Consider the following 23,629-nt stretch of genomic DNA (forward strand, 5'->3'; position numbering starts at 1 on the left):
TTAGTTCAATCCTCAGACCCTATTAAAAGACAGGTGTGTTGGCATGTGCTTACAATCCCAGGACTGAGACAGGGGCATCCTAGGGACTCACTGACCAGCCAGCCTAGTCTATTTAGGTGAGCCTCAGGCCACTGAGAGACTGTCTCAAAAAACAAGGTGGAGAACACCTGAGGATGAACAACCTTCAAGGTTGTCCTCTGGCCTCTGTGTACATAAACACACACACACACACACACACACACACACACACACACACACACACACACACACACGCACCAGCACACACACAGACAAGCATCTGCACACACACAAGCACATGTACACATAATTCCTTTTACAACTTTTCTCATTAAACCATTGTCAGCCTTCACAGTCACCACCATCAGCAAATTACTCTCTCAAAATGGTTTATTCCTGGGCTGGTGAGATTCAGTGGTCGAGCATTCAGCATACACAAGGCCCTAAGTTTAATCTGAACATTAAAAAAAATCATTCATCCTTTAGCCCTTTGATTGTGCACCAGGACGCACTTCCATTTTCTTCCAAGTCAGAATGGCCGCCTCTCAACAGCTCTGTGTTCACTCTATAGATGCTCAAGGTTTGTAAGTGACTTCCTCATGTGATGCTTCAGAACTATTAGTGTTCCAGCACCCAGGCAGAGAGGGCAGAGTGCTGCAGCCTGGCTTTGACCCTGACTATCCCTTTTGTATTAGGGAAACCAAACATTACAGGCAGATAGACTAGGAGTTGGTGGCTGATTTCAGAGAATTTCCAGACAGATTTCTTCAAAAAGACTATTTCGATGTTATTAAAATTTCATAAATAGGTTGGAGAGATGGCTCAGCAATTCCCACTCTTCTAGAAGTCTAGAGTTCTTTTTCCAGCTCCCAACTGCCTGTAATTCAAGCTCCAGGAGACCTGATGCCTTCTTGTGACTCTTCCGACCTCCTTGGGTACCTGCATTCATTTGACATAGATTCCCACAGACAGACAGATACACGTAAGTTAAAAGTAAACTTTTTTTCATTTATAAAATTTTCATTTCATGAGCAATCTTTCATGGATCACAACTCATATAATGAAACAACCATAATTCTACTGGTGTCTAGTTTGATCTCTGTGTCACCTGGGTTTAGGACAAGTGTGCCTTTGTATGGTATCTGCTGCTAGTGATATGATCTAGATCTTGCACACAGACCTACATTACCAACTATCATCTGGGACCTGGATATACATGCAAGAAAGTAGACAAAATATGGGAAAAATTGATACCTACAAATTACATTAAAAAGTTTTCTCCCTTTCTTTCTCTTTCCCTCCACCCCCTCCAGTGAACACCTTGGCAAAGGAAAGATGAGCGTAGCTAGCGGTGGTGGCTAGCGGTGGTGGCTAGCGGTGGTGGCTAGCGGTGGTGGCGCACACCTTCAAGCTCAACACTCAGGAGGCAGAGGTAGTCGTAGTTCTATGAGTGTGAGGCCAGCCTGGTCTACATAGTGAGCTCCAGGATAGCCAGGGCTACATAGAGAGAACCTGTCTTAGAAAAAAAAATAGATACATAAGAATAAGAAAGGGACTGGGCAGTGGTGGCGCACGCCTTGAATCCCAGCACTTGGGAGGCAGAGGCAGGCAGATCTCTGTGAGTTCAAGGCCAGCCTGGACTACAGAATGAGTTTCAAGACAGGCTCCAAAGTGACACAGAGAAACCCTGTCTTGAAAAACAAACAAACAAAAAAGAATAAGAAAGAAAGGGAGGGGGAGCACTAACAATCAGAGAGACAGAGGTGATATTCTCCAATGTTGGGGCAACACTGCTTCTGTACTGCAACCTGGAGGTCCTGGGGTCTCACTGCAAGGGCTTTTCCTTCCTCTTTAATGACCTTATGTCAGTGCAAACCTTTTAGCTGTTATGCTCAGTGGCCAAGCTCACTTCCCAGGCAGCTGGGCAAAAGCATAGCATGCAGACATTTCCAGCTAACTCATAAAGGGACTGATCAAGCCTGCAATTCAAAACCCTTGCATCACCTTGTAAATGCCTGGCTTTTTAAGCAGCTTGACTAAGATGCTTGCAAGTCCAGTCCCCTGGTGAAGGCTAATTTCTCACAATTGGTTCTGTGCTCTGAAAATGTATGAACATGGGGTTGAGGTTGTTGCTCAGAGGTAGCACATACTCTGCATGTGCAAGGCTTTGGTTCCTTCCCCATGGGAGGGCAAATGTGAATGTGTGTGGCAAAAGAGATGGCTCAGAGGTTAAGAGCACTGACTGCTCTTCCAGAGGTCCTGAGTTCAATTCCCAGCACCCACATGGTGGCTCACAAGCATCTGTAATGAGATCTGGTGCCCTCCTCCATATACATAATAAATAAATAAATCTTAAAAAAAAAAAGAAAAAAGAAAAGTTCTGGGAGCAGACAGAGATTTGTTGTTGCCCTTCTGGACATGCACAACCAGAGCTGAAGAGTGACGTGGTTGACTCTGTGATGCTGTGATGTATGTGGCTGTCTGGGTAAGTTAGAGTGAACAGAAATTTAGGGCTCATAGTTCTGAAGGTTGGAAGCCCAGAGATAAGAGCCTTGTTGCTGCACCATAACAAAGCCAAAGATATCCATGAGTGGATGCCAGCCAAGCTCACTCCCACCAAGGACTCTGAGAAGTCAGGACTACAAATGTCGAATCTACTTTCCAGCTTCTGAGTCATGTCAAGTCCATAATCCTGCTTGATGGCTGGCACCTACCTTAATTGTCCCTTTCAGTAAGTCCTGGTTCCCATGCCTGAGTGTGGCGTTTTACTAACTTACACTAGTACCATACCCCCATAGATACTTGGGAACAGCAAGGAGGTACTGACATGGATTTATAAGGCTGTGGGAGTACCAGTAAATGCTGACAAAAAGAAACAGAATGAAACACATAAATAAGAATATCTTTATTTTGTGTGTGCATGTGGAGGTCAGAGGTAGAAATGAGTCATTCCCCACTTTAATATTTGTTGAGACAGGGTCTCTGTTTGCTGTGGGATGGTCTGTATGTCAAATGTGTTGCTGATTGGTCAATAAATAAAACACTGATTGGCTAGTAGCCAGACAGGAAGTATAGGCGGGACTAACAGGAGAATTGAGAGAACAGGAAGGTGGGAGAGAGACACTGCCAGCTGCCGTCATGACAAGCAGCATGTGAAGATGCCGGTAAGCCACGAGCCACGTGGCAAGGTATAGATTTATAGAAATGGATTAATTTAGGATATAAGAACAGTTAGCAAGAAGCCTGGCACGGCCATACAGTTTGTAAGCAATATAAGTCTCTGTGTTTACTTGGTTGGGTTTGAGCAGCTGTGGGACTGGCAGGTGACAGAGATTTGTCCTGACCCTGGGCCAAGCAGGAAAACTTTAGCTACAATCACCAACTAACTGTTCATTGAAGAGTTATTTTGTGCCTGGTCCTTTTTTTTTTTTTTTTTTAGTTTTGGCATTTCCGTTGCCAAGATTTATTGACTCACCCTGGTCTTATGGGAGGCTTCTCCCTAGATCCAGTGTTTCCTGAAACTGCTTCCCAGGCAGAGCTCTCAACTCCAGGGTGTGTAAGTCCCCTGTGCTTTGGAAACTGTTGCTGGGTGCTTTGGAGGCATCTCTAGCCAAGGCTGCTGCCACTAGGAATCTCTGGCTGTGGTGACATCCTGTGATTGGATGTGGAATTGCATCTTGGGAGTGGTCCCATCTTTTGTGGTTAAGGGCTTCCCCCCCCCCCCCCGCCCCCGTTGCTTTATTTTTCTTCTTCTTCTTCTTCTTCTTCTTCTTCTTCTTCTTCTTCTTCTTCTTCTTCTTCTTCTTCTTCTTCTTCTTCTCTCCTCTCCTCCTCCTCCTCCTCCTCCTCCTCCTCCTCCTCCTCCTCCTCCTCCTCCTCCTCCTCCTCCTCCTCCTCCTCCTCCTCCTCCTCCTCCTCCTCCTCCTCCTCCTCCTCGTCCCCTGTAGACTCAGCTTTGCTGCTGGAGAGGCTGGTCCATTTGCCCCCCAGGGAAGCACTTTTTCAGACCTGGTGACACGTGGTCTCAAGTCGCAGGAAACCCGTGCTTTGAGGGACAACCCTCACCAGGTCAGAGCCAGGTTTTCTTCCTGTGTAAGTGGCCACAAGGAGCACTCTTTAGGAGTGAGCCTGTCCCAGACGCGGCAGATGCGTAAGGGGCCTATTGCAGTTGGACAGCTTCTGCTGGGGTTGTGGGAATGTGTTTGCTTCCTTTGGCCCCTGGGGGAAGAAAGACAGAGGCTGGGGCTATAAGGGGTAGGCAGGGGCAATGTGACACTTTGGGGACAGACACCTTGGGCTAAAGCCTAGCTGTGTCTGTTCTCAGTCCTTCTTGGACCGTCCACCCAGAACCTGTCCTCTCTTGAGCAGAAGTGGTTGGTATGCTTTCTGATCTACGGTTAGCACCTAGGCTATGCATGACTGGGGGCCTCATTTCTTCAAGTCTTTACAACACTGTGAGGGACAGGTCACACACAGCTTTAGAGGCGACCTGCCCTAAGCAGCGTGGTCCTGGTGTGTCCAGCCTGGGTTGGAACCCAGTGTGTCCCCATGAGACCACAGCCCTGCTGCCTCCTTCCCCAGTGTTGTGGCATAATCAAGATGGTAATTGAGTTTTGGTTTGGTTTTTTGACACTATAGCCCAGGCTGACATCAAATTCACTAGATATAACATATTAAAAATGACTTTGAACTTCTGATCTTCCTGACCTCAAATTCACTTATAGAATATATTAAATTTATTTAATATAAAATATGCTTACGCCGGGCGGTGGTGGCGCACGCCTTTAATCCCAGCACTCGGGAGGCAGAGCCAGGCGGATCTCTGTGAGTTCGAGGCCAGCCTGGGCTACCAAGTGAGTCCCAGGAAAGGCGCAAAGCTGCACAGAGAAACCCTGTCTCGAAAAACCAAAAAAAAAAATAAATAAATAAAATAAATAAAAATAAAAAAATAAAATAAAATATGCTTAATATGAAAATACATTAAAAATGCCTTCGAGCTTCTGATCTTCCTGACTTGGCCTCCAAGTGCTGGGATCACAGGAATGTATCACCATGTCTGGTTCATGAGTGCTGAGGATGGAACCCAGGGTTTCCTGCATGGTGGCTGGATAGGCATTCCACCAGTTCCAGAGCTGCAGTTTTGTGGGGATACCTTGCTCAACCCTAACTTCCTGATATCCAGTCTGGGTATCCAGGGCGGGGTAACCCAGGTCTAAAGCTGTTACCCCTCTCTAGGTCCCCTGAGGCCCAGTGGTGGCCTGTCCAGGAGGACCTGCCTCTTGCTTCTAAATAGTCAGCACAAAGGGTTCCTGTTGGATTCTGTCTTTGCTTTGGAGAGCAGTGGGAAAGCTCATGGAGGAGAGAAAAGACAGACCCTCTGCACATTCACTTTCCCCAGGCCAGTGTTCCTGTGCATGATATAAATATTCTAGAAACTTCTCTTGGTGATCCAGTACCCCCTTGAACCCAGGTCTTTGTAGGGCATCACCCAGGTGGTTCCAGTTGTTTGGGTGCATCTCTGCTTCTGTAGAATGTGCAACCCGGGGTCTGTGCTTGAGGGGCCCCCTTCCTGTCTTGGTGATGTCAGCCTTCTAAAACATCTTTTTTTATTATTTTTTTAAATTTAACTTAATTTTATATGCATTTATTGTGCCAATGGTGCTGGGTTCCCTGGAACAGGAGTTACAGACAGTTGTGAGCTGCCATATGGGTGCTGGGAATTGAACCCAGGTCCTCTGGAAGAGCAGCCAGTGCTCTTAACTGCTGAGCCACCTCTCCTTCTAAAACCTCATTGCTGTCAGTCTCCTCTGACTTTTGCAGGGTTTCTGTCTGAGGCCACGCCCCCGCTGCCTGGTACTATTTTTTATTTTGGTGATATAATGGAAAATGTTTGTGTCTGGATTATGTTCTTCCCAAATTTACATGCTGAAGTCTTAACCCATAGTACAACAGAATGTGACCTTATTTGAAGACATAGTCAAATTAAAATGGGTGGACTCTAATTCAGTATGAGTGATGTAACACATATATATACATGAGATGTAATACCTATATATGTTTATTATTATATATTTACATATTATATGTGTTTTATATATTACACACACACACACACACACACACACACACACACACACACACACACACACACACGAGATAGCCTCACTCTGAAGCTGGCCTGTGACTGTGTGTGTAACTTTGATCGCCTCAGCCTGTGGAGTGCCACCATGTCCAGCTAACTAGTATATTTATACGGACAGAATATGGACACAGATACACATGAAGAGAAGAGGATGTGAAGAGACACACAAAAGACTCCTTAGGCCCTTCACAAGGAACCAACTCTGTAAAATGTGATGAAGCACACTTTCAATCCCAGTTTTCAGGAGGCAGAGGCAGGACAATTGCAAGTTTAGACCAATCTCAGCTATACACCAAGTTTAAAGGCAACTTGAGTTTGCATAGGCTCCATTTCAGAACCAGGGGTTGGAGACACAGCTCAGTGATTCACCACAAGAACTGGAAGCTGTTCTGATTAGTTGAATATCTATTCTACTTGATTGGTACCCATGCCATACCGATTTTTAAATATTTTGAATTTCATATCTACCCATAGTAAAGAATTCTAAAATTTCAAATACTTACTCAAATACTTGGAATTATTAAAAAAAAAAAACAAAAAACAAAAACCTCTTGTTGTCTTAAGGGGGGTTGTTTTGTTCTTGTTTTATTCTATTTTGTTTGGTTTCTGAAAGACTCTCACTATGTAGTCCAGGCTGACCTCAAACTCATCACCTTTCTGCCTCAGCCTCCTGAGAGCTAGGATTTTAGCATTTACCATTGTACCCAGTACAAAATTATTTTTAAAAAGATATATTTTCCATGCCTAAGAGTACCCAAAGTTCAGCAGGGCTTTGGTGGCGCACGCCTTTAATCCCAGCACTCGGGAGGCAGAGCCAGGCGGATCTCTGTGAGTTCGAGGCCAGCCTGGTCTACAAAGCGAGTTCCAGGAAAGGCACAAAGCTACACAGAGAAACCCTGTCTCGAAAAACCAAAAAGAGTACCCAAAGTTCACTTTTTTGCAATCTGTTTAGTCTTCCCTTTAAGTAAAAACATGCCAAGATTCTAAACTTCAGTAGGAGTCTGACCTTCACCATATATAAATGGCAAAAGTTAGTGTACATGCATGCAATGTGTGTGTGTGTCTCCATGGAGATACAGACAGACATCAAAGAATGGAGCCATCTTTGAATCAGTAGAACAAAATGAGTCGTTTTCTTCCCAGCATATCCAGTCTTCAAATAATATTCAACTTTTTTTGTTGTTGAGGCAAGCTTGCAATATTTGACATTTAGAAAGTCAGTGTAGTGGTAGAGCATTACCCACACCTTCTTCAGTTCTAGGTATCAAATTAGACAAGAAGTGTGACTATTTGGACATTAGCTTGTTCTAAAGTAGAAATGCTATCTTTATGCAAAGTTATACTCTTGGATTTGCTATAAGAAGTGACAACATGGTAGAAAGGAAGCAATGGTTTCGGTATATCAAGATCAAACCTAAACATCGTAACAGAAGTGTGACTTATTGCTGAGAGTGTCATACTCAACATTTATTTTTGTTAACTATGCTAAAACCAGTTTGCCCAGCCAATGCCTAAAAATGTTGTACAAGCGCCCTCAGCTGGCTAAAATATAGAACTACCAAAAAACATGCTCCATTAAGTTGATAGAATCATCTTCAGAAATTTCTGAAACTCCAGCTTGGGATCGAAGAATGAACATGATGTCATTAAACAAATTTTCAAAGCCATTCTGTAAACAGATATCTGCTATTTCTTGCCACTTTTCCAAGGAGCAAAATGAATCACTCATCAGAAGATGCTCTACTACATCTGGGAAAAAAAATACAGTATTACACTACGGAATTTCTTCTTACTTGATAATCCATACTTAGCAATCTTAAACAAAACAAATAACCCATAAATGTTGGAAGCAATATCTGGATATGATATGATAATATATGAGTGTGGTTTTGAGTGCTGTTCTGGATCAGTAAAGTAATTTATTCAATTGAAAAACTCTGTTAAAGATTTCTTTAGAAAAGTATTTTCACCAGGCAGTGGTGGTGTACACCTTTAATCCCAGCACTCAGGAGGCAGAGGTAGGCGGATCTCTGAGTTTGAGGTCAGCCTGGGCTACAAAGTGAGTTCCAGGACAGCCAGGACTAAACAGAGAAACCCTGTCTTGAAAAAGAAAAAAGAAAAGTATTTTCATTCCTTTCTTACACCATGGAGCAAAGCCCTTTGTTAGGGACAGACAAGCAACAAGGGCAGACAGATCAGACACACACACCAGACAGCTGACAGGCCACAAACCACAATCTACAGACCGAACACAGAGAGAGTAGTGGAAAATTCAAAGTCTGACTCGCTCTTGGTCTACAGCACGCCAAGCAGAATCTCTTGTTCATCCCTCGGTGCATTATGGATACACTTACCTTTCCCACCTTTACTGATTTCCTGGAGTAACTTGATGCAAACTTTTTTCATATCCACAGAAAACAGATGAAGGACAGCAAGCCCAAAAGATAAAAGTGGTGGTTTTCCATTCCTTTCTTGAGTAAGACATATAATTAACTCAGTTTGGGGACACACTGTTATTAGTTGTATCAGGTCATCTGATAGTGAAAATGAAAAACCAAATGACCATCCTGTTGTGACAAATCAACTAGACATAAACAGCCATGTGTGCTCCTGCCAGGCAACACCCTTCCCATACTTCTAAGTCCCCCTTTGATCCCAATGGAAACTCAACAGTATTCTCTTCAATCTTAAACAAAATAAGAAAAAAGAAAGGACAATTCAGAGCAAGGAGTATTTGAAATATATATTAGATAATACTCAGGAAAAGAATTGTGTTGGCGATCAGGAACTTGACTTCTAAGCACAGACTCACTAGTCATTCCATCTTTGTGACTCTGTTTTCATACCTGAAAAGTACTACAGTTATAAGAATTTGTAACATTTTATCCAACACTAGGTGGGGTTTATGTTGTCTGTTTTTAAGTAATAAAAAAATAAAGTAGTCAGCTTTTTAAAATTATTTACTTAAGTGTGTGCATGACTCCCGGTCCCCCCCCCCCCCCATTTCTCCCTTTGTCAGCTTGAAGCAGTCTCAGGAGCTGAGCTCCCTTGTTCCTCCACTTGCTATCAATAACTCACCCTTCTATAATAATCAAAATGGAGGAATGTTAATATTCTGACCTGCACTTTGGAAACCAATGTTAGTATTCCGACCCGCCCTTGGCGCTGCCCTGCATCCTGATGTAAAAGTCTCATTTTAAGGAAAAACTCCTCCTCTTCTGCTCTCTTTCTTCCCCACCATGAGGTAAGCACACCTCCGCTTTTTTCCTCTCTTCTTTTCTCTTCTCTTCCTCTCTCTCCTTTCTGTCTTTCTATCTCCTTATCTTTATATTATAATAAACTCTTTCTGTGCAGATGAAGCACCTGGGTTGTGAATGAATGTCCACCGCCACCATCGCTGCCACCATGCCTGCACAGTGTGTCCCACCCGCCGCTGCCCCTGCATCTGCCCAGCATGCCAGCATGTTTCCCTGCACATGCAGCCACACATCAAATGTTTCCTTTGAGAAAAGGCATAATGTATATCATGAAATTCAATTAACTCTATCTTATTTTCATATAAATTTACAAAAGTAATCTCCTATCAGTATGTATAAAAATACTTTATAAGGTAAGTTTCAAACAATGCCAGTTCCTATGAAAGATTTCAGAGCTAAACTGTATATAAGTAAGTAGGCTTTTTTACTTACCAGAAGTAAAGTCCTTGAACTGTTGTATATGTTCCATGGCCTCATGAATCCGACCCTGTTTACACAGGCAAAGAAGAGCTTTCTTGTGTAGACCACATTCATTGTAGATGAGCTGAGCTAAAGCCAAACAGCTGGGCTTCTGGTATGTGTTCTGCTCCCCATAAGCAAAAATAATATCCCCAGCCTTCTCAGAAAATGTCAGCCTGAAGCAAGCAGATCGTCAAGGCACATGTCAGGGAACTCCTGATGAGTAGCTGAGACTCAAATACCTGAATATTCAGAACTCTAAGAATGGATTATAAATAACCTATAAGAATTGTAAGTCAATAAGCAATTGATAAATAGGTAGAAATTAAACGCATTTGAGATTGGCAAAAACCAAAAACAACCAAAACTTACTCCTTTGTTAAAGTCTATAAGCAAGACTTAAACTCCCTTGCAAAGACTGACAGAATTAAAATTGCCAGGTAGGCAAATTCTGCATGCAACTCAGGGGAGATCTCACTGCTCTCATAGGTTACCTAAAGTCTGTTTAGATTCTGTAGAACATATTAATTTATTAGACGTTAGACAGTGGGAACAATTTTGGCTCATAATTAGATTTGCAAACATTTGCACTAAAAGGAAAACTCCATTTCCCCATCATATCCTGTTTTCCTGAAGTCCTCATGTGCTCCATCCAACCCAACATTCAGCTCTAAGTGTGTCAGCACCTGTTTGTTTTAATGTTACAGATAATAAGAAGGAAAGTGGGGAAGGATACACTCTCCATTAGGAGAAACTGAGGAAGCAGTTCTTTTCAAACAGTTCAACTAAACCACTTCATTCACTACAGTATTTAAATGTGCCTGCTTATATACAACTACAGTGAACCAACCATCTGTACTATCTCAGTAACAGTACTTGGTTCTCAGCATAAGCCAAAAGAACATTTGGGCATGGCCAGAAAAATCACTTCTAATTAGTGCTTATATGGAAATTTTGCTTTAGCTATGTTTTTAATTAATGGATGCCAAATGGCAGGGCTTACATAATACTGGTGGTGTTTGTATACTTCTAACAAAATGAAGGTAACATTAAATGAAATTCTGATACCTCTACAGAATGTCTCATAATTGAACATGCTGTAAATAAGGAATCTGTTTTTATTGGGGTAGAGAGTGGATGGGTAGTTCAAGAACCAGAAGTCTTAATTTTTCTTTATAAACCAACCAAGTTGAAAGGTATGAAAGGCCGGGCCCATCCCTCAAGGTAGAGCAGCTCCCAGCATGCTTTGTCTTCAGTGCAGCTAAGGCTTTGCTACGTCCTTCCCTGTGTGGCTGCACTCAGCTTTAAGAGGAAGCCCAGAGTCTCATATCCATCCCCATCCCCACACTATCTCAGGCTCTGATTCTACATAGGCAAGCCCACACACACCATCACAAATCTACCAGTCTGTGGGAGACCTGACTTCAAGAAACCGCCACCTGCTGGCTTAAGTGTTCTTCAAAACTTCTCAGTGTAACCACAGCCTTTGTAGAATATTATTTTAAGATGTGTTACAATTGTTTATGCTGTGGAACATTTGTTTAATGACGCAAAGCTGTGTTGCATTCTTTTATGTTGCATTTGTTTAACTCTGTGAAGCTGTGTTACTGTGCCTGTCTAAAACACCTGAGGGTCTAATAAAGAGCTGAGCTGCCAATAGCGATGCAGGAGAAAGGATAGGCAGGGCTGGCAGGCAGAGAGAATAAATAGGAGGAGAAATCTGGGAGGAAAAGAAGTAAGAGCAAGAGAACATGGAGAGGAGGATTCTAGGGGCCAGCCACAGCCAGCCATGGACTAAGAGTGAAAGTAAAATATACAGAAGTAAGAAAAGGAAAACGCCCAGAGGCAAAAGGTGGATGGGTGCTGTGGGATGTTCTGTATGGCAAATGTGTTGCTGATTGGTCAATAAATAAAACACTGATTGGCCATTGGCTAGGCAGGAAGTATAGGTGGGACAAGGAGGAGAATAAAGCTGGGAAGTGGAAGACTGAGTCAGAGAGACACTGCCAGCCGCCATGATGACAAACAGCATGTGAAGATGCCGGTAAGCCACGAGCCATGTGGCAAGGTATAAATTAATGGAAATGGATTAATTTAAGCTGTAAGAACAGTTAGCAAGAAGCCTGCCACGGCCATACAGTTTGTAACCAATATAAGTCTCTGTTTACTTGGTCGGGTCTGAGCGGCTATGGGACTGGCAGGTGAGAGAGATTTGTCCTGACTGTGGGCCAGGCAGGAAAACTCTAGCTACAGATGGGATCATTTAAAGTTAAGAAAAGCTGGCAAGCAAGAAACAAGACATTTATAAGAAAGAATAAGCCTCCCTGTGCGATTTATTTGGGAGCTGGGTGGCGCCCCCCCTAAAAAAGCCAAAAGAGTTAAGAGTAAATAAACAATCTGTGGTGATATTTTATTTGTGCTGAAATGTGGTGACATTCTATTTGTATATTAATAAATAAAGTTTGCCTGCAGATCAGAAGAAACAGCAAGCCATTTTAAGTAAACACAAAAGTCAGGCAGTGGTAGCACACACCCTTAATCCTATCACTTAGCAGGCAGGGTCTCTGTGTGTTCAAGGCCACACTGGGGAACACAGCCAAGCGTGGTGGCACACGCATTTAATCCCAGTACCAAACGTAGGCCTGTACAGACAGCTAGTGACAAGGAAGTGAGGTAGTTGGGCTAAGATAGCCAATGAGAGGGCAGAACAGCAAGGCAATAAAAGCCTGGGTAGACAGGAAGTTGTGGCATTTGGAAGCTGCAGAGCTGGTGAGATAAGGCTGGTTGGTGGCTATCCTATTTCCCTGATCTCTAAGGCTTTCACCCCATATTTGGCTCCATGTTTTTTATTTAGTAAGACCATTTAGAAATTCATCTACAACAATCAACAACACATGGCTGATGTTATTCCTCAACATGTATTGTCTCCTAGGTTATAATACATGTGTCCATAGCCTGTCTAAAATTGGGTTCCTTGCCTTTTCCCTCCCAAGAAGTGTGCTACTGACTAATCCTTCTGTGTCCATGTCACTCAACTTCCATCTACTGTTAAACTGCCATGTTTTATCTTGTGAACTTCACTGAAGTGACTTTGAGTCTGAGCTCTTTGTGACTGGGCCTTCATAGGTACTTTCTAATTAATTTCAACAGAGAACTGAAGTAAATCCTAAAACACAGTGTTTATATCAAACCACTACCTGGATGTAGTGTGACAAGCCTATAATCCCAACAGGTAGGAGACTGAGGCAGAGGTTAGACCTGGAGGTCAGTCTGGGCTATACTGGGAAACTCTTCTAAGTCAGAGAAAAACAATTAATTATTGATTAATTATTATATTATATTGTATTATTATATTAATTATATTAATTATACGTTAAAATTAAGTTTGCAGCTTCAAATTGCTTACTTTTCCTGGGTGACCCAGTGCGTAACTAAATCAAGCCGTTTTTCAGACAGTCCACATTTGATTCCCTCCAGGGTTAGGTCAGCATTAATAGGACGTTTGAAAGCATGACTCGTACTAAATATAGCCTCAAAAAACAAGAGTAATGGGAGAGGCTTTCCTCTAATTTTTCCAATAGCTATGAAAAGAAAAAGAGAATGAGAAGTTTGAGTCAAATATATTAAGAATTAGTTTGCCTTTTCTTATTTCATATTACTACTTTAATTTCTGTACAGTTTCTAACCCTTTAACAATGAATACAGAATACTTTTTTTTCCTCTTCTTTTTTTTTTTTCTTTCTTTCTTTCTTTTTTTTTTTTTTTTTTTGGTTTTTCAAGACAGGGTTTCTCTGTGTAGCTTTGGAGTCTGTCCCGGAACTCACTTTGTAGACCAGGCTGGCCTCGAACTCACAGAGATCCGCCTGCCTCTGCCCCCCAAGTGCTGGGATTAAAGGCATGCTCTACCACCGCCAGGCTACTGAATACATTTTACATTTTATAACAGTATCATTACGTATTGCTATGTACCACTATATGTCATCATAATGTAGGCTACATAAGGATGCAGGCAGAGACTGCAGTGATTTGTCTGCAAGTCAAAGGATGCCAAAGTTACTGAGAGCCACCAGAAGCTCAAATATTTCCCAGTTCATAGAAGGCAAGCTGTAATCAAGACAACTATCCATGGCTGAAGAGGTCATAGACCTTAGAAGAGACCCTACTATAGCTATTTTCATAAACCAATAGAACTTCTAACTATATTCTAATATTTATCCATACAGATAAGTGCAGCTCTCATCCTCATCAAAGTAACTTCATTTTGCAGCAGATGGAGATTATTACAGAGATCCACAACTGGTCAAAATGCAGAGAAAAGGAGACTAAGGTGCCTAACCTCAAATGATACATCTACAACAGAACCTCAAAGGTTTAGGAAATCACAGAAGAGGGTACAGGAAGATTATAAGAGCCAAGGCCAGGACTCCTTCAGCTGATACTGTCTTCTAGACATTACAGGGAAGCTGCACCCATAGAATCTCAACAATATGGTTGCCTAAAAAAAAAAAAATCTGTATAAATCGAGCACTGGTGGTGCAAACCTTTAATCCCAGCCCTTGGGAGGCAGAGGCAGGCAGATCTCCGTGAGTTTAAGGACAGCCTGGTCTACAGAGCGAGTTCCAGGACAGCCAAGGATACACTGAGAAGCCCTGTCTTGAAAAACAAAACAAAACAAGAAGAGGCCATGAATTTGAGAGGAAGAGAGGGACGTGAGAGGAACAGGAAACGGGAGAGTGTGGAGTGGAAATGATACACAGCATTCATGTATGAAAAACATTAAATTAAGAAGCCAACTGAAGCAATACTTTCTGAATTAATAAGGTAGAAGTCTCTAGTAAAGACAGACTCTAAAGAGCAAAGACGAAGCAGTCAACAATTAACACAGCCACACTGAGGCAGATATCACCACAATCCTTGAGCAAGACCTCCCCACCCTACAGTGGCACATCCCAAGACTCAGAAGAAGGGAAGTACACGAGTAAAGAAACGAACTCAGGTCCTCCTCAGCCTGGGGGCAAAGCACCTTCACCTGTGGAGCACTTTATCAGTCTCATTGTGTTTTCTCGCTGTCTTAGTGAAAATTAACTGACCATTATGTTTGGGATTATCTGGGGCCTCTCTTTTCTATTTCACCGGCCTCTGTGTCTGGTTTTTCAAGGGATTTTGCAGTATTAGGAATTGAACCAGTGCCTTCCACATGCTAAGTAAGCACTCTACCACAGAGCTACACCTCCAACCCTTTTAAATTGTATTTTGAGACAAGGGTCATACTAAGTTGCCAAGGCTGGCCTTGGACCTGTGATTTCCTTGCCTCTGCCTTCTCAGTAGCTAAATTACAGGCATGTGCCATCACAACCAGCACTTATCTGTTTATTACTGTAGCTTCATAATATAATTTTGAATTAGGATGTGTTACATCGCCAACTTTTTCTTCTCTCAGTATTGATGTGGGTACTTGAGGCCTGTACAAATTTTAAGATTCTTATTAAATTTCATGAAAAAGCTATTGGGTTATGGATATATATTGAATCTCTATACTGCTTTTATTCTTTTGTTTTGTTTTGTTTTTTGTTTTTCAAGACAGGGTTTCTCTGTGCCTTTCCTGGAACTCGCTCTGTAGACCAGGCTGGCCTCGAACTCACAGAGATCCGCCTGCCTCTGCCTCCCAAGTGCTGGGACTAAAGGCGTGTGCCACCACTGCCTGGCCTTGCTTTTATTCTTGGTGTCTCAATAATATTTAATCTTTCAGTCCACAAGCAGAAGGTATCTTTCCATTTATTTGTGTTTTCCTCAATTATTTAGAAACCAAATTTGGGATTTAGAAGGCAAAATCCCATGAGAGCTCCAGGTTTCAAGGGTTTCTGGTGGCCTGGGATGAATTCCCTTCCCCTCATTTTGGGTTGGTCAGCACAGACAAATAAGAGTGGGCTGACTGGCTGGCAGCCCATGTCCAGGGCCTGCCTGGGACATGTCCTAGAGGCAGGTCAGCTGGAAGGGGACATGGGGGGTTACTTCTAGAAATATTCTACTTGTTTATTTATGGCCTCCTTCCCCTGCTTGTCTGCTTGTCACGGTGCTATTAGAGTTCCATATTTCCTGATAGTGAGGCCCTGCACCCCAAATAATAATAATAATTGTTATTATTAATTATAAATTATAGTATAATAATGCCTACTGCATGCTCTATTTATAGAAAAAACTTATCTATGGTTACTGAAAGCAAACTAGTGGTTGCATGGAGTCTGGGACTGTGGACAATAGTTGGTGTGAGGAATGGGAAGACTGTCAATGGACATGAGGGACCTTTGTGGTGATGATGTCATGGGTATGCCCATATGACAATGTCATGGGCAAGTACATCTGTCAGTCTTAGCATATTATGTACTTTAGGAGCTGGAGAGATGGCTCAGAGGTTAAGAGCACTGGCTGCCCTTCCAGAGGTCCTAAGTTCAATTCCCAGCAATCACATGGTGGCTCACAACCATCTATAATGAGATCTAGTGCCCTCTTCTGGTGTGCAGGCATACATGCAGGCAGAACATTGTATACATAATAAATAAGTAAATCTCTTAAAAAAAATTACATACTTTTTTTTTTTTTTTTTTTTTTTTTGGTTTTTCGAGACAGGGTTTCTCTGTGCAGCTTTGCGCCTTTCCTGGGACTCACTTGGTAGCCCAGGCTGGCCTCGAACTCACAGAGATCCGCCTGGCTCTGCCTCCCGAGTGCTGGGATTAAAGGCGTGCGCCACCACCGCCCGGCAAAAAATTACATACTTTATATGTAGAATTTGGGCTGGGGTGTATCTCAGTGGTAGAGTACTTGCCTAGCATGTATGAAACCTTGTGTTTTATACTTAGTATCATACACCAAAAATGTATGATTTATTTTATGTATGTCAATTTACCACACAAAAAAAGCTTATTTAAAAGGATATGGAGCGCCGGGCGTGGTGGCGCATGCCTTTAATCCCAGCACTCTGGAGGCAGAGGCAGGCAGATCTCTGTGAGCTCAAGGCCAGCCTGGGCTGCAGAGTGAGTTCCAGGACAGGCACCAAAGCTACACAGAGAAACCTTGTCTCGAAAAAAAACAAAACAAAAATAATAATAATAATAATAATAATAAATAATAAAAATAAAAGGATATGGAGCAAATTTGACAAAAATTAATATTATAAAATCTTGACGATGAGTATATTAATACTATGTTTTCTCATGCTTTTCTGTATATGAAATATTTCATAATTTAATTTAGAAAATTGAATTAAACTCCTAGTATTTCATTCTATTAAGAAAAAGTAAAGTATAATTTGCATATGTATTTCAGAAAAACTTGCTTACCCTTAAATTTATTCATTGTACCAATATTTTGAAGAATTCTTCTTGGACTGTTTGCTGCAAAACAAGCTGCCTGCTCATATTCACCAAGAGAGATTAATTCATTGAACCTACATTGAAAACACATTTCAATGATACACAAAAACCAAATATTAGAAATTAAGTACAATGGTACAGTGGAAAACAAAAGTAATCCTGTAAGTTATGATTAGATTTATCCATTCAGTTCTTCTCTAGAGTTCTAGGGTTGTTTTGACCTGTTTGTCTAGGGTTAAATTCTCACCTTCTGAATAACTTTGAACCTGACCCTGAACTTTGTCCCCACAGGTCCCACATAGAAAAGAGGAAGGAAGAACAGAAGTCAATTTATACTGAGTTGGGCTTCTTTTCCTCACAGATCACCAGGAAAGAGCTGTCCGCTTAGAGTTGAGGAAATAATGGAACACAGATGCAGCGCAGAGAGAGTACCAGGAGGAGTTCAGAAGCAGACGCTTCTCTGTCGTATCACACTCCCCATGACTGCAAGCAGAGATCATAGCTCCTGAAGCCTTCCCTCTTCCTCCTCCACACAGCCCTTAGGAAAAGAGGAGTCACACAGCGTGACGAAGGGTTGAACAAAGTGGGAACACCAAAGTAACAGGAAGCAAAATGTTTAAGACTGTGGACCTTGGGGACGTGGAGCACACCTTTAATCCCAGCACTCGGGAGGCAGAAGCAGGTGCATCTCTGTGAGCTGGAGGCCAGCAAGGTCTACAGAGCGAGATCTAGGACAGCAAGGGCTACACAGAGAAACCTTGTCTCAAAAACAACAAAGAAACAAACAAACAAAAAGACTCTGATCCTTAGCAAAGGTTTTCCTCTCATATGAAAACCTGAAGTAGTGCTATGAAAACTCCATAGTAGCTGGAGTCGGCTGGAGAAACGGCTTAGTCTGTGAACTGTTTGCCACCTAGCACCCACTAACGTACTTCTTGTCCCTACGCTGACAAGGCAGAGGACCCCTCAGTGTTCGGTGAAGCTTGGTGACCCAGGTAAAGGGGGATGGAAAGACCTGACTCCACAAAGTTTTCCAGGGACCTCCACCCACATTAATAATATAAATAAGTAAATAAATTAGATGAAGAAGCAATTGAAGAATGACACTCAACACTGACTTCTGGCTTCTACACTCATGTGCCCTCACTCACCTGTGCATGCACATACAAACAAATGCACACAAAAAATTAAAAATTATGTTAAATTTGGGCTGGAGAGATGGTTTAGTGGTTAAAAACACATACTACTCTTGCAGAAGACCTGTTTGATTCCCTGCATCGACACTGGGTGGCTCCTAACCATTTGTAACTCCAAATCTAGATCTGACTCCTCTGGCATCTGTGGGCACTGAAATTCATGTGCAAACTCATGTATGTAGACATACTTAAAAATAATAAATATTTCAAAAATGATATTAAAATTTAAAATCCTAGTAGACTCACAGAAATACAGAGTATAAGAACATAACAGAGTCTTTGAATTGTCTTTACCCACTTCTTTGTACCATAACAACAAACAAATCAGCAAGTGAAAACTGGATGTTACATATGCCAATGACATTACTCTGACAGCTTGTAAATTAACCGTAGAATACTTTACATCTCTCTCAGATAATACATACAGAGCATGCATTAGCTCACTGCTCACCAATCTTGGCTGTGGACATAATACTCCAGTTGCGTAAGGTCCCTAGCCCCTTGACCTCCCTACAATGATGGTCTGTAACCTGGAATTATGCAAGAGATTTCTAACTATCCTACTAGTGCAAGGACCATACAATGGCTCATCGAGTTCAGGTGCTTCCCACTATGCCTGACAACCTGAGTTCCATTCCCAGGACCCACATGGTAAAAAACACAAACACTCCTACAAGTTGTCCTCTGACTGCTATGCCCCCTACCTACCCACACAAAATAAGTAAATAAAGTGTAATTAAAAATAAAAATAATAAAAAAAAAATAAAAATAATATATAGTAACAAGTAACTTAATATATCATAGAATAAAAATATTACAAAAAGATTACACTAGTTATAGTAATCTAAAATTATATGATAAATTCATAGGTTTTCATAAAAATCTATGAAAAAAAGAAAATTCTAACTTTTCTAAGTCAACTGGAACAGATTTTTCTTTTTTCCAGTTTCCCCTCCCTCCTCGCTCCCCCACCTCCTGTCTACCACTCCCCACCCACCCCTATCCAGGAGTATTCCACTCCTCCTCCAGGAACAGAATTTTTAAATTACAAAAGACAAACCTGCCAGCCAGCATTCAGGAGGTGGGCAGGAGGATCAGTAGTTCAAGGTTGTCTTGCACTACACTGTGAGGCTTTTGGGTTGCGAGATATTATCTCAAAACAAACAAAAGTAAAAGCAACAACAAAAACCCACCCAAAACAAATAAACCCAAAATACAAATGATGATGTGAAGGCAATACAGACTCCATCTTAGGGAAGGGCCACCATCTTAGCCCACCTGCTGTTCTCAGTTCCAGGAAGGACCTCAGGAATGTGCCAGGACAACTCGAACAGATACAGGGCAGTATGCTCCTGCAGACATTCTGTCTGCAGCTTATGGCCCTTGAAGGTATCTAGATAATTCTGCTGAGCAGCCCAGATAATCCTGCTCAGTAAGTTATGGTTTTGTGCCCAAAGTCTAGACCAATAGTTTCAAAAAAATCTTGCCCCATATCCCTTCTACCCAATCCCAAATGCCAAAGCATGTAATTCCCAACTTGGGTTTTCCCTATAAAAACTCTTTTGGGCCCGCAGCCACTGCCACATTTCCCTCCATCTGCTGTGCGATGGCCCAGGTTGAACCTGACAATAAAAGAACCCTTATGTGCTTGCATGGGAAACCAGCTCCTTGGTGGTCTCTGGGGGTTTCCTCAAACGGGTACAACAATACTTGCTTTTCAATGTAGTAAAGCATAATTATAGCTTCTTTTGTCTTGCTTGGGTCATCTTCAAATAGTTCATCAACAATGATTTCATCACCTAAATATTGAAAGGACAATTTGTAATGATATGTAAGGCTGTTTAGCAATAGGAAATACTAAACGTGTTTAGAGCCAACAACTTACTACTTTGGTTTCAAAAGGGGTTACTTCCCTCCCTCCCTGGCCTCATTCTGAGGATTAAGACTCAGGTTTTTGTTGTTTTTTTTTTCCTCTCTTTCTCATTTTTTAAATCTTTTTAAAAATTTTATTTATATTTCACATACATTGGTGTTTTGCCTGCATGTCTGTGTGAGGATGTCAGATCCCCTGGAACTGGAGTCAGAGTTGTGAGCTGCCATGTGGGTGCTGGGAATTGAACCCTGGTCCTGTGGGACCCACTGAGACCTCTCCAGCCCTAGTCTTCTCTCTTTGCCTTACCAAGTCTACTCTTTCAGCAATCATCTGTCAGGTGCTGAAGGAAGAAACCCATGGGGTAAGAGAGAGCTAGAGGAAGTAAGTGTATTTTTAAAACTCAGCCTAGAAAACCCTTTAGCTCTGGAGGAAGTGCCTTCTACTGTTTGTGCTAATTAAGAAGACAGATGAGCTACCGAAGATTGCATTGGTTTTCTGAATTTTCTCCATGATGTCTTCAAATGGGATTCTCAAGTTATCCTTCATCCATGCAGTAAGTGTGTGTGAAATAACCTGCAGTCTTTGATGGCTGTAAAAGAAGAGCATCGACAATGCCCTGAGCTAGGCTCACACATCAGGTGTGAGAGTAAAGGGAAGCTAACCGCCCTACGACGTTCATACCGAAACTGCAGGTCTTTGTTCAGACTCTCAGCTATATCTAGGCGTTTTAGTAACACAACCATTTCTTCATCCAGGTCAGCCTTCTTTTGTGCTGGTACATACTCTGTTGACATAGCTTGCTTACGTTTTACATATTTATCTTCAAGATGCCGCTTATATTTATTGAGAGCATCCAAATTGACAGATTCTTGAAGAGTCATCCCTATAGGAAAAACAAACACCTGAGTCTCGTGTAGGATAGTTTACTGCATTATAAAATAACTCAGAAACGGTAACAGGAACTTGTAGCTTCCTGAACATAAATACAATTATCACAAAATTGTAATGCTAATAGTTTGTTGTTGTTTTTAATCTATTTGTTTATTGTGGTGCTGAGAACTGACCTTATGCAAATTAGGCAAATTCTCAAACCCCAGCTGAGTTTTATTCAGCATCAAGGATAGTTCAGTGAAGACTGATTGTTCCAAGAACTTACTTGCATCTAAGTAACTAAGAACTTACTTGCATCTAAGTAACTAAGTATCTAATGACTGAGCTAAGATTAGGCCAACGGGTTTCTCTCAAACCACATCTTCTACTATTCTCCAAGAGCTAACCCTGGAACAACAGTTTATTTTTTCCAACACAAAACTGAGATGTTTCCAAATTTTGAGATGTCTCTTACTCTTGAAATGCCCCTTCTGTTCATTACACACCTCTCTCTCTCTCTCTCTCTCTCACACACACACACACACACACACACACACACACACACACACACACACACTTCAAATGCCTTCCTTTCTCATCTGGCCAATTACTGATTTAGGACCTACATCCAGAGCCAGGTGTAGCAGTACACAGGAGAAGGCAGAGGAAGGTGGATCTCTGTGAGTTCAAGGTCCTCCTGGTCTACAAAGTGAGTTACAGGACAGCTAGGCTACATAGAGAAAAGCTATCTTTTAAATAAATAAATAATAAAAAGACATATACCCAGGGCCGGAGAGGTGGTTCACTGGTGAAGAGTGCTGGTTCTTCTACTAGAAGACTGGGTTCAATTTCCAGCACCCACAGGGTGGTTCACAACCTTCTGTAACTTCAGTTCTAGGGGACCTGATGCCCTTTCTGACCTCCATGGACACCGGGTATGCACGTGGTGCACAGACATACATGCAAACAAAACACTCATACACATAAAATAAGAAATAAAAACTATGGCTGGAGAGATGGCTCAGTGGTTAAGGACACTGGCTGTGATAGGAATTCCAACCACGCCCCACTTAGTCATCTCCACCTAGTCATTTCCAGGTCACGTCCTGCGTGACCCATGCCCCATGGTTATGCGGTCATGTAGTTGCGTGGACGTGACTGCGTGATCTCTGCGAGTGGACCTGTGTGCGCAGGTGCATCCTGGCCTTTATAAGGCGGCACCATGTTCCCTGTCTCTTTTCTCACACGTGTCCTTCCACAGGCCTGATCACATCTATCCCTTTGTCTTGATAAAACTCTTGTTAGTGGATTCTGTTGTGTGTTGTGACTTTTCCTTTGGGGCAAGAGTGCCACCAAAAAAAACCCCATCAGGCTGCTCTTCTAGAAGACCCAGGTTCAATTCCCAGCACCTACATGGTAGCTCACAACCACCTGTAACTCTAGTTTCTGGAGATCCAGTGCCTTCTTTTGGCCTCTGCAGGCACCAGGCATTGCACACGGTGCACAAATACATATGCAGGCAAACACTTAAACCCATAAACTAAATTTTTAAAAACAATAATAAAAACTAAAACATTTTAAAAAAAGAGACACACATTCAAATTCAGCCCCCCCAGAATTTCTCCACCCTCAGGAGTAACCCTTTTTGATTTTAAGCATTCTCTGCCCTAAATCTTCTTGGCAGTCAGCCAATGTGCTATGAATTTACATTTATTATTTGGAGTTTGCTAGTCACAATTTTGCATTTGAAAGTAAATATAATCCCTACTATTACCAAGTGCAAGAGGATTTGACAACTTAGGTTGAAATTTTGTAGTATTAGAATAGTTCCTTACCTCAAAACACAGCTTCTTCAATTTAGGCCAAATCTATCTTCCTGAAGCTTCTACCTACTGGTTCTACCTCTGGATAAACACTAAGCAAAACCCCTTTAAGATCTGAAGTTACTGACCTCAGTTTACTATCCTCAGTCTTGTAAGTCACAGTCTATTCATCATACTAATCTCTCTGAGTCCTGGATGAAGCCAAGACTACTCTATGTTGCACCCAAAAGTCTGATGTCCCCAAAGACCACCAAGAGACCAATTAGAATGCAAAAGCAAAGAGTCTTTGAGAGTTTAAACCTGGGCCCCTCATCGTCTCAGTGGTGGAGTGAGAGGGACCCCAAGCAGGAACAGGACATGATTTTTATAGTGGTTAGGGTCGGGAGTCTAGGGGAATTCCAACTCTATATAGTTATAAGCTCAGGATTGGTGCTCACTTCAGGTTAGAGACACTTGGTTTGAACTGATTGGAGCGTTGCAGCTACAAGGAAATTGCCATATCCTCTAGCAGTTTATGACATCGCATCTGTATCACGAGCAGACCCATTTCCTCTGACAGTTAGACATCCCACTTTATCTGCAGGAAACTCATTCCCTCTGACAGCTATGGTATACAGTCTA

At 42.1% G+C, this 23,629-nt stretch overlaps 1 protein-coding gene across 11 annotated transcripts in view; it reads right to left on the minus strand.

Moving 5' to 3' along the window:
* Positions 1 to 298: 298 nt before the first annotated feature.
* Positions 299 to 23,629, minus strand: part of Clhc1 (clathrin heavy chain linker domain containing 1) — a 36,068-nt gene continuing 12,737 nt past the window's right edge. For 6 of the 11 annotated variants that reach the window (XM_052734586.1, XM_052734589.1, XM_052734588.1 and 3 more), the window contains 8 exons: positions 20,997 to 21,198; positions 20,792 to 20,904; positions 20,157 to 20,241; positions 17,214 to 17,320; positions 13,283 to 13,457; positions 9,850 to 10,052; positions 8,515 to 8,694; positions 6,371 to 7,909 (listed from right to left, as the gene is read on the minus strand). In XM_052734586.1, coding sequence (XP_052590546.1) covers positions 7,716 to 7,909; positions 8,515 to 8,694; positions 9,850 to 10,052; positions 13,283 to 13,457; positions 17,214 to 17,320; positions 20,157 to 20,241; positions 20,792 to 20,904; positions 20,997 to 21,198 — 1,259 coding nt within the window. In that variant the 3' untranslated portion in view covers positions 6,371 to 7,715. The other 5 variants (XM_052734593.1, XM_052734597.1, XM_052734590.1 and 2 more) reach the window with 4 other exon arrangements.

This window comes from Peromyscus californicus, unplaced genomic scaffold (assembly GCF_007827085.1).
Source record: "Peromyscus californicus insignis strain IS unplaced genomic scaffold, ASM782708v3 Scaffold_13__1_contigs__length_99412109, whole genome shotgun sequence".
Classification (NCBI taxonomy): domain Eukaryota; kingdom Metazoa; phylum Chordata; class Mammalia; order Rodentia; family Cricetidae; genus Peromyscus; species Peromyscus californicus.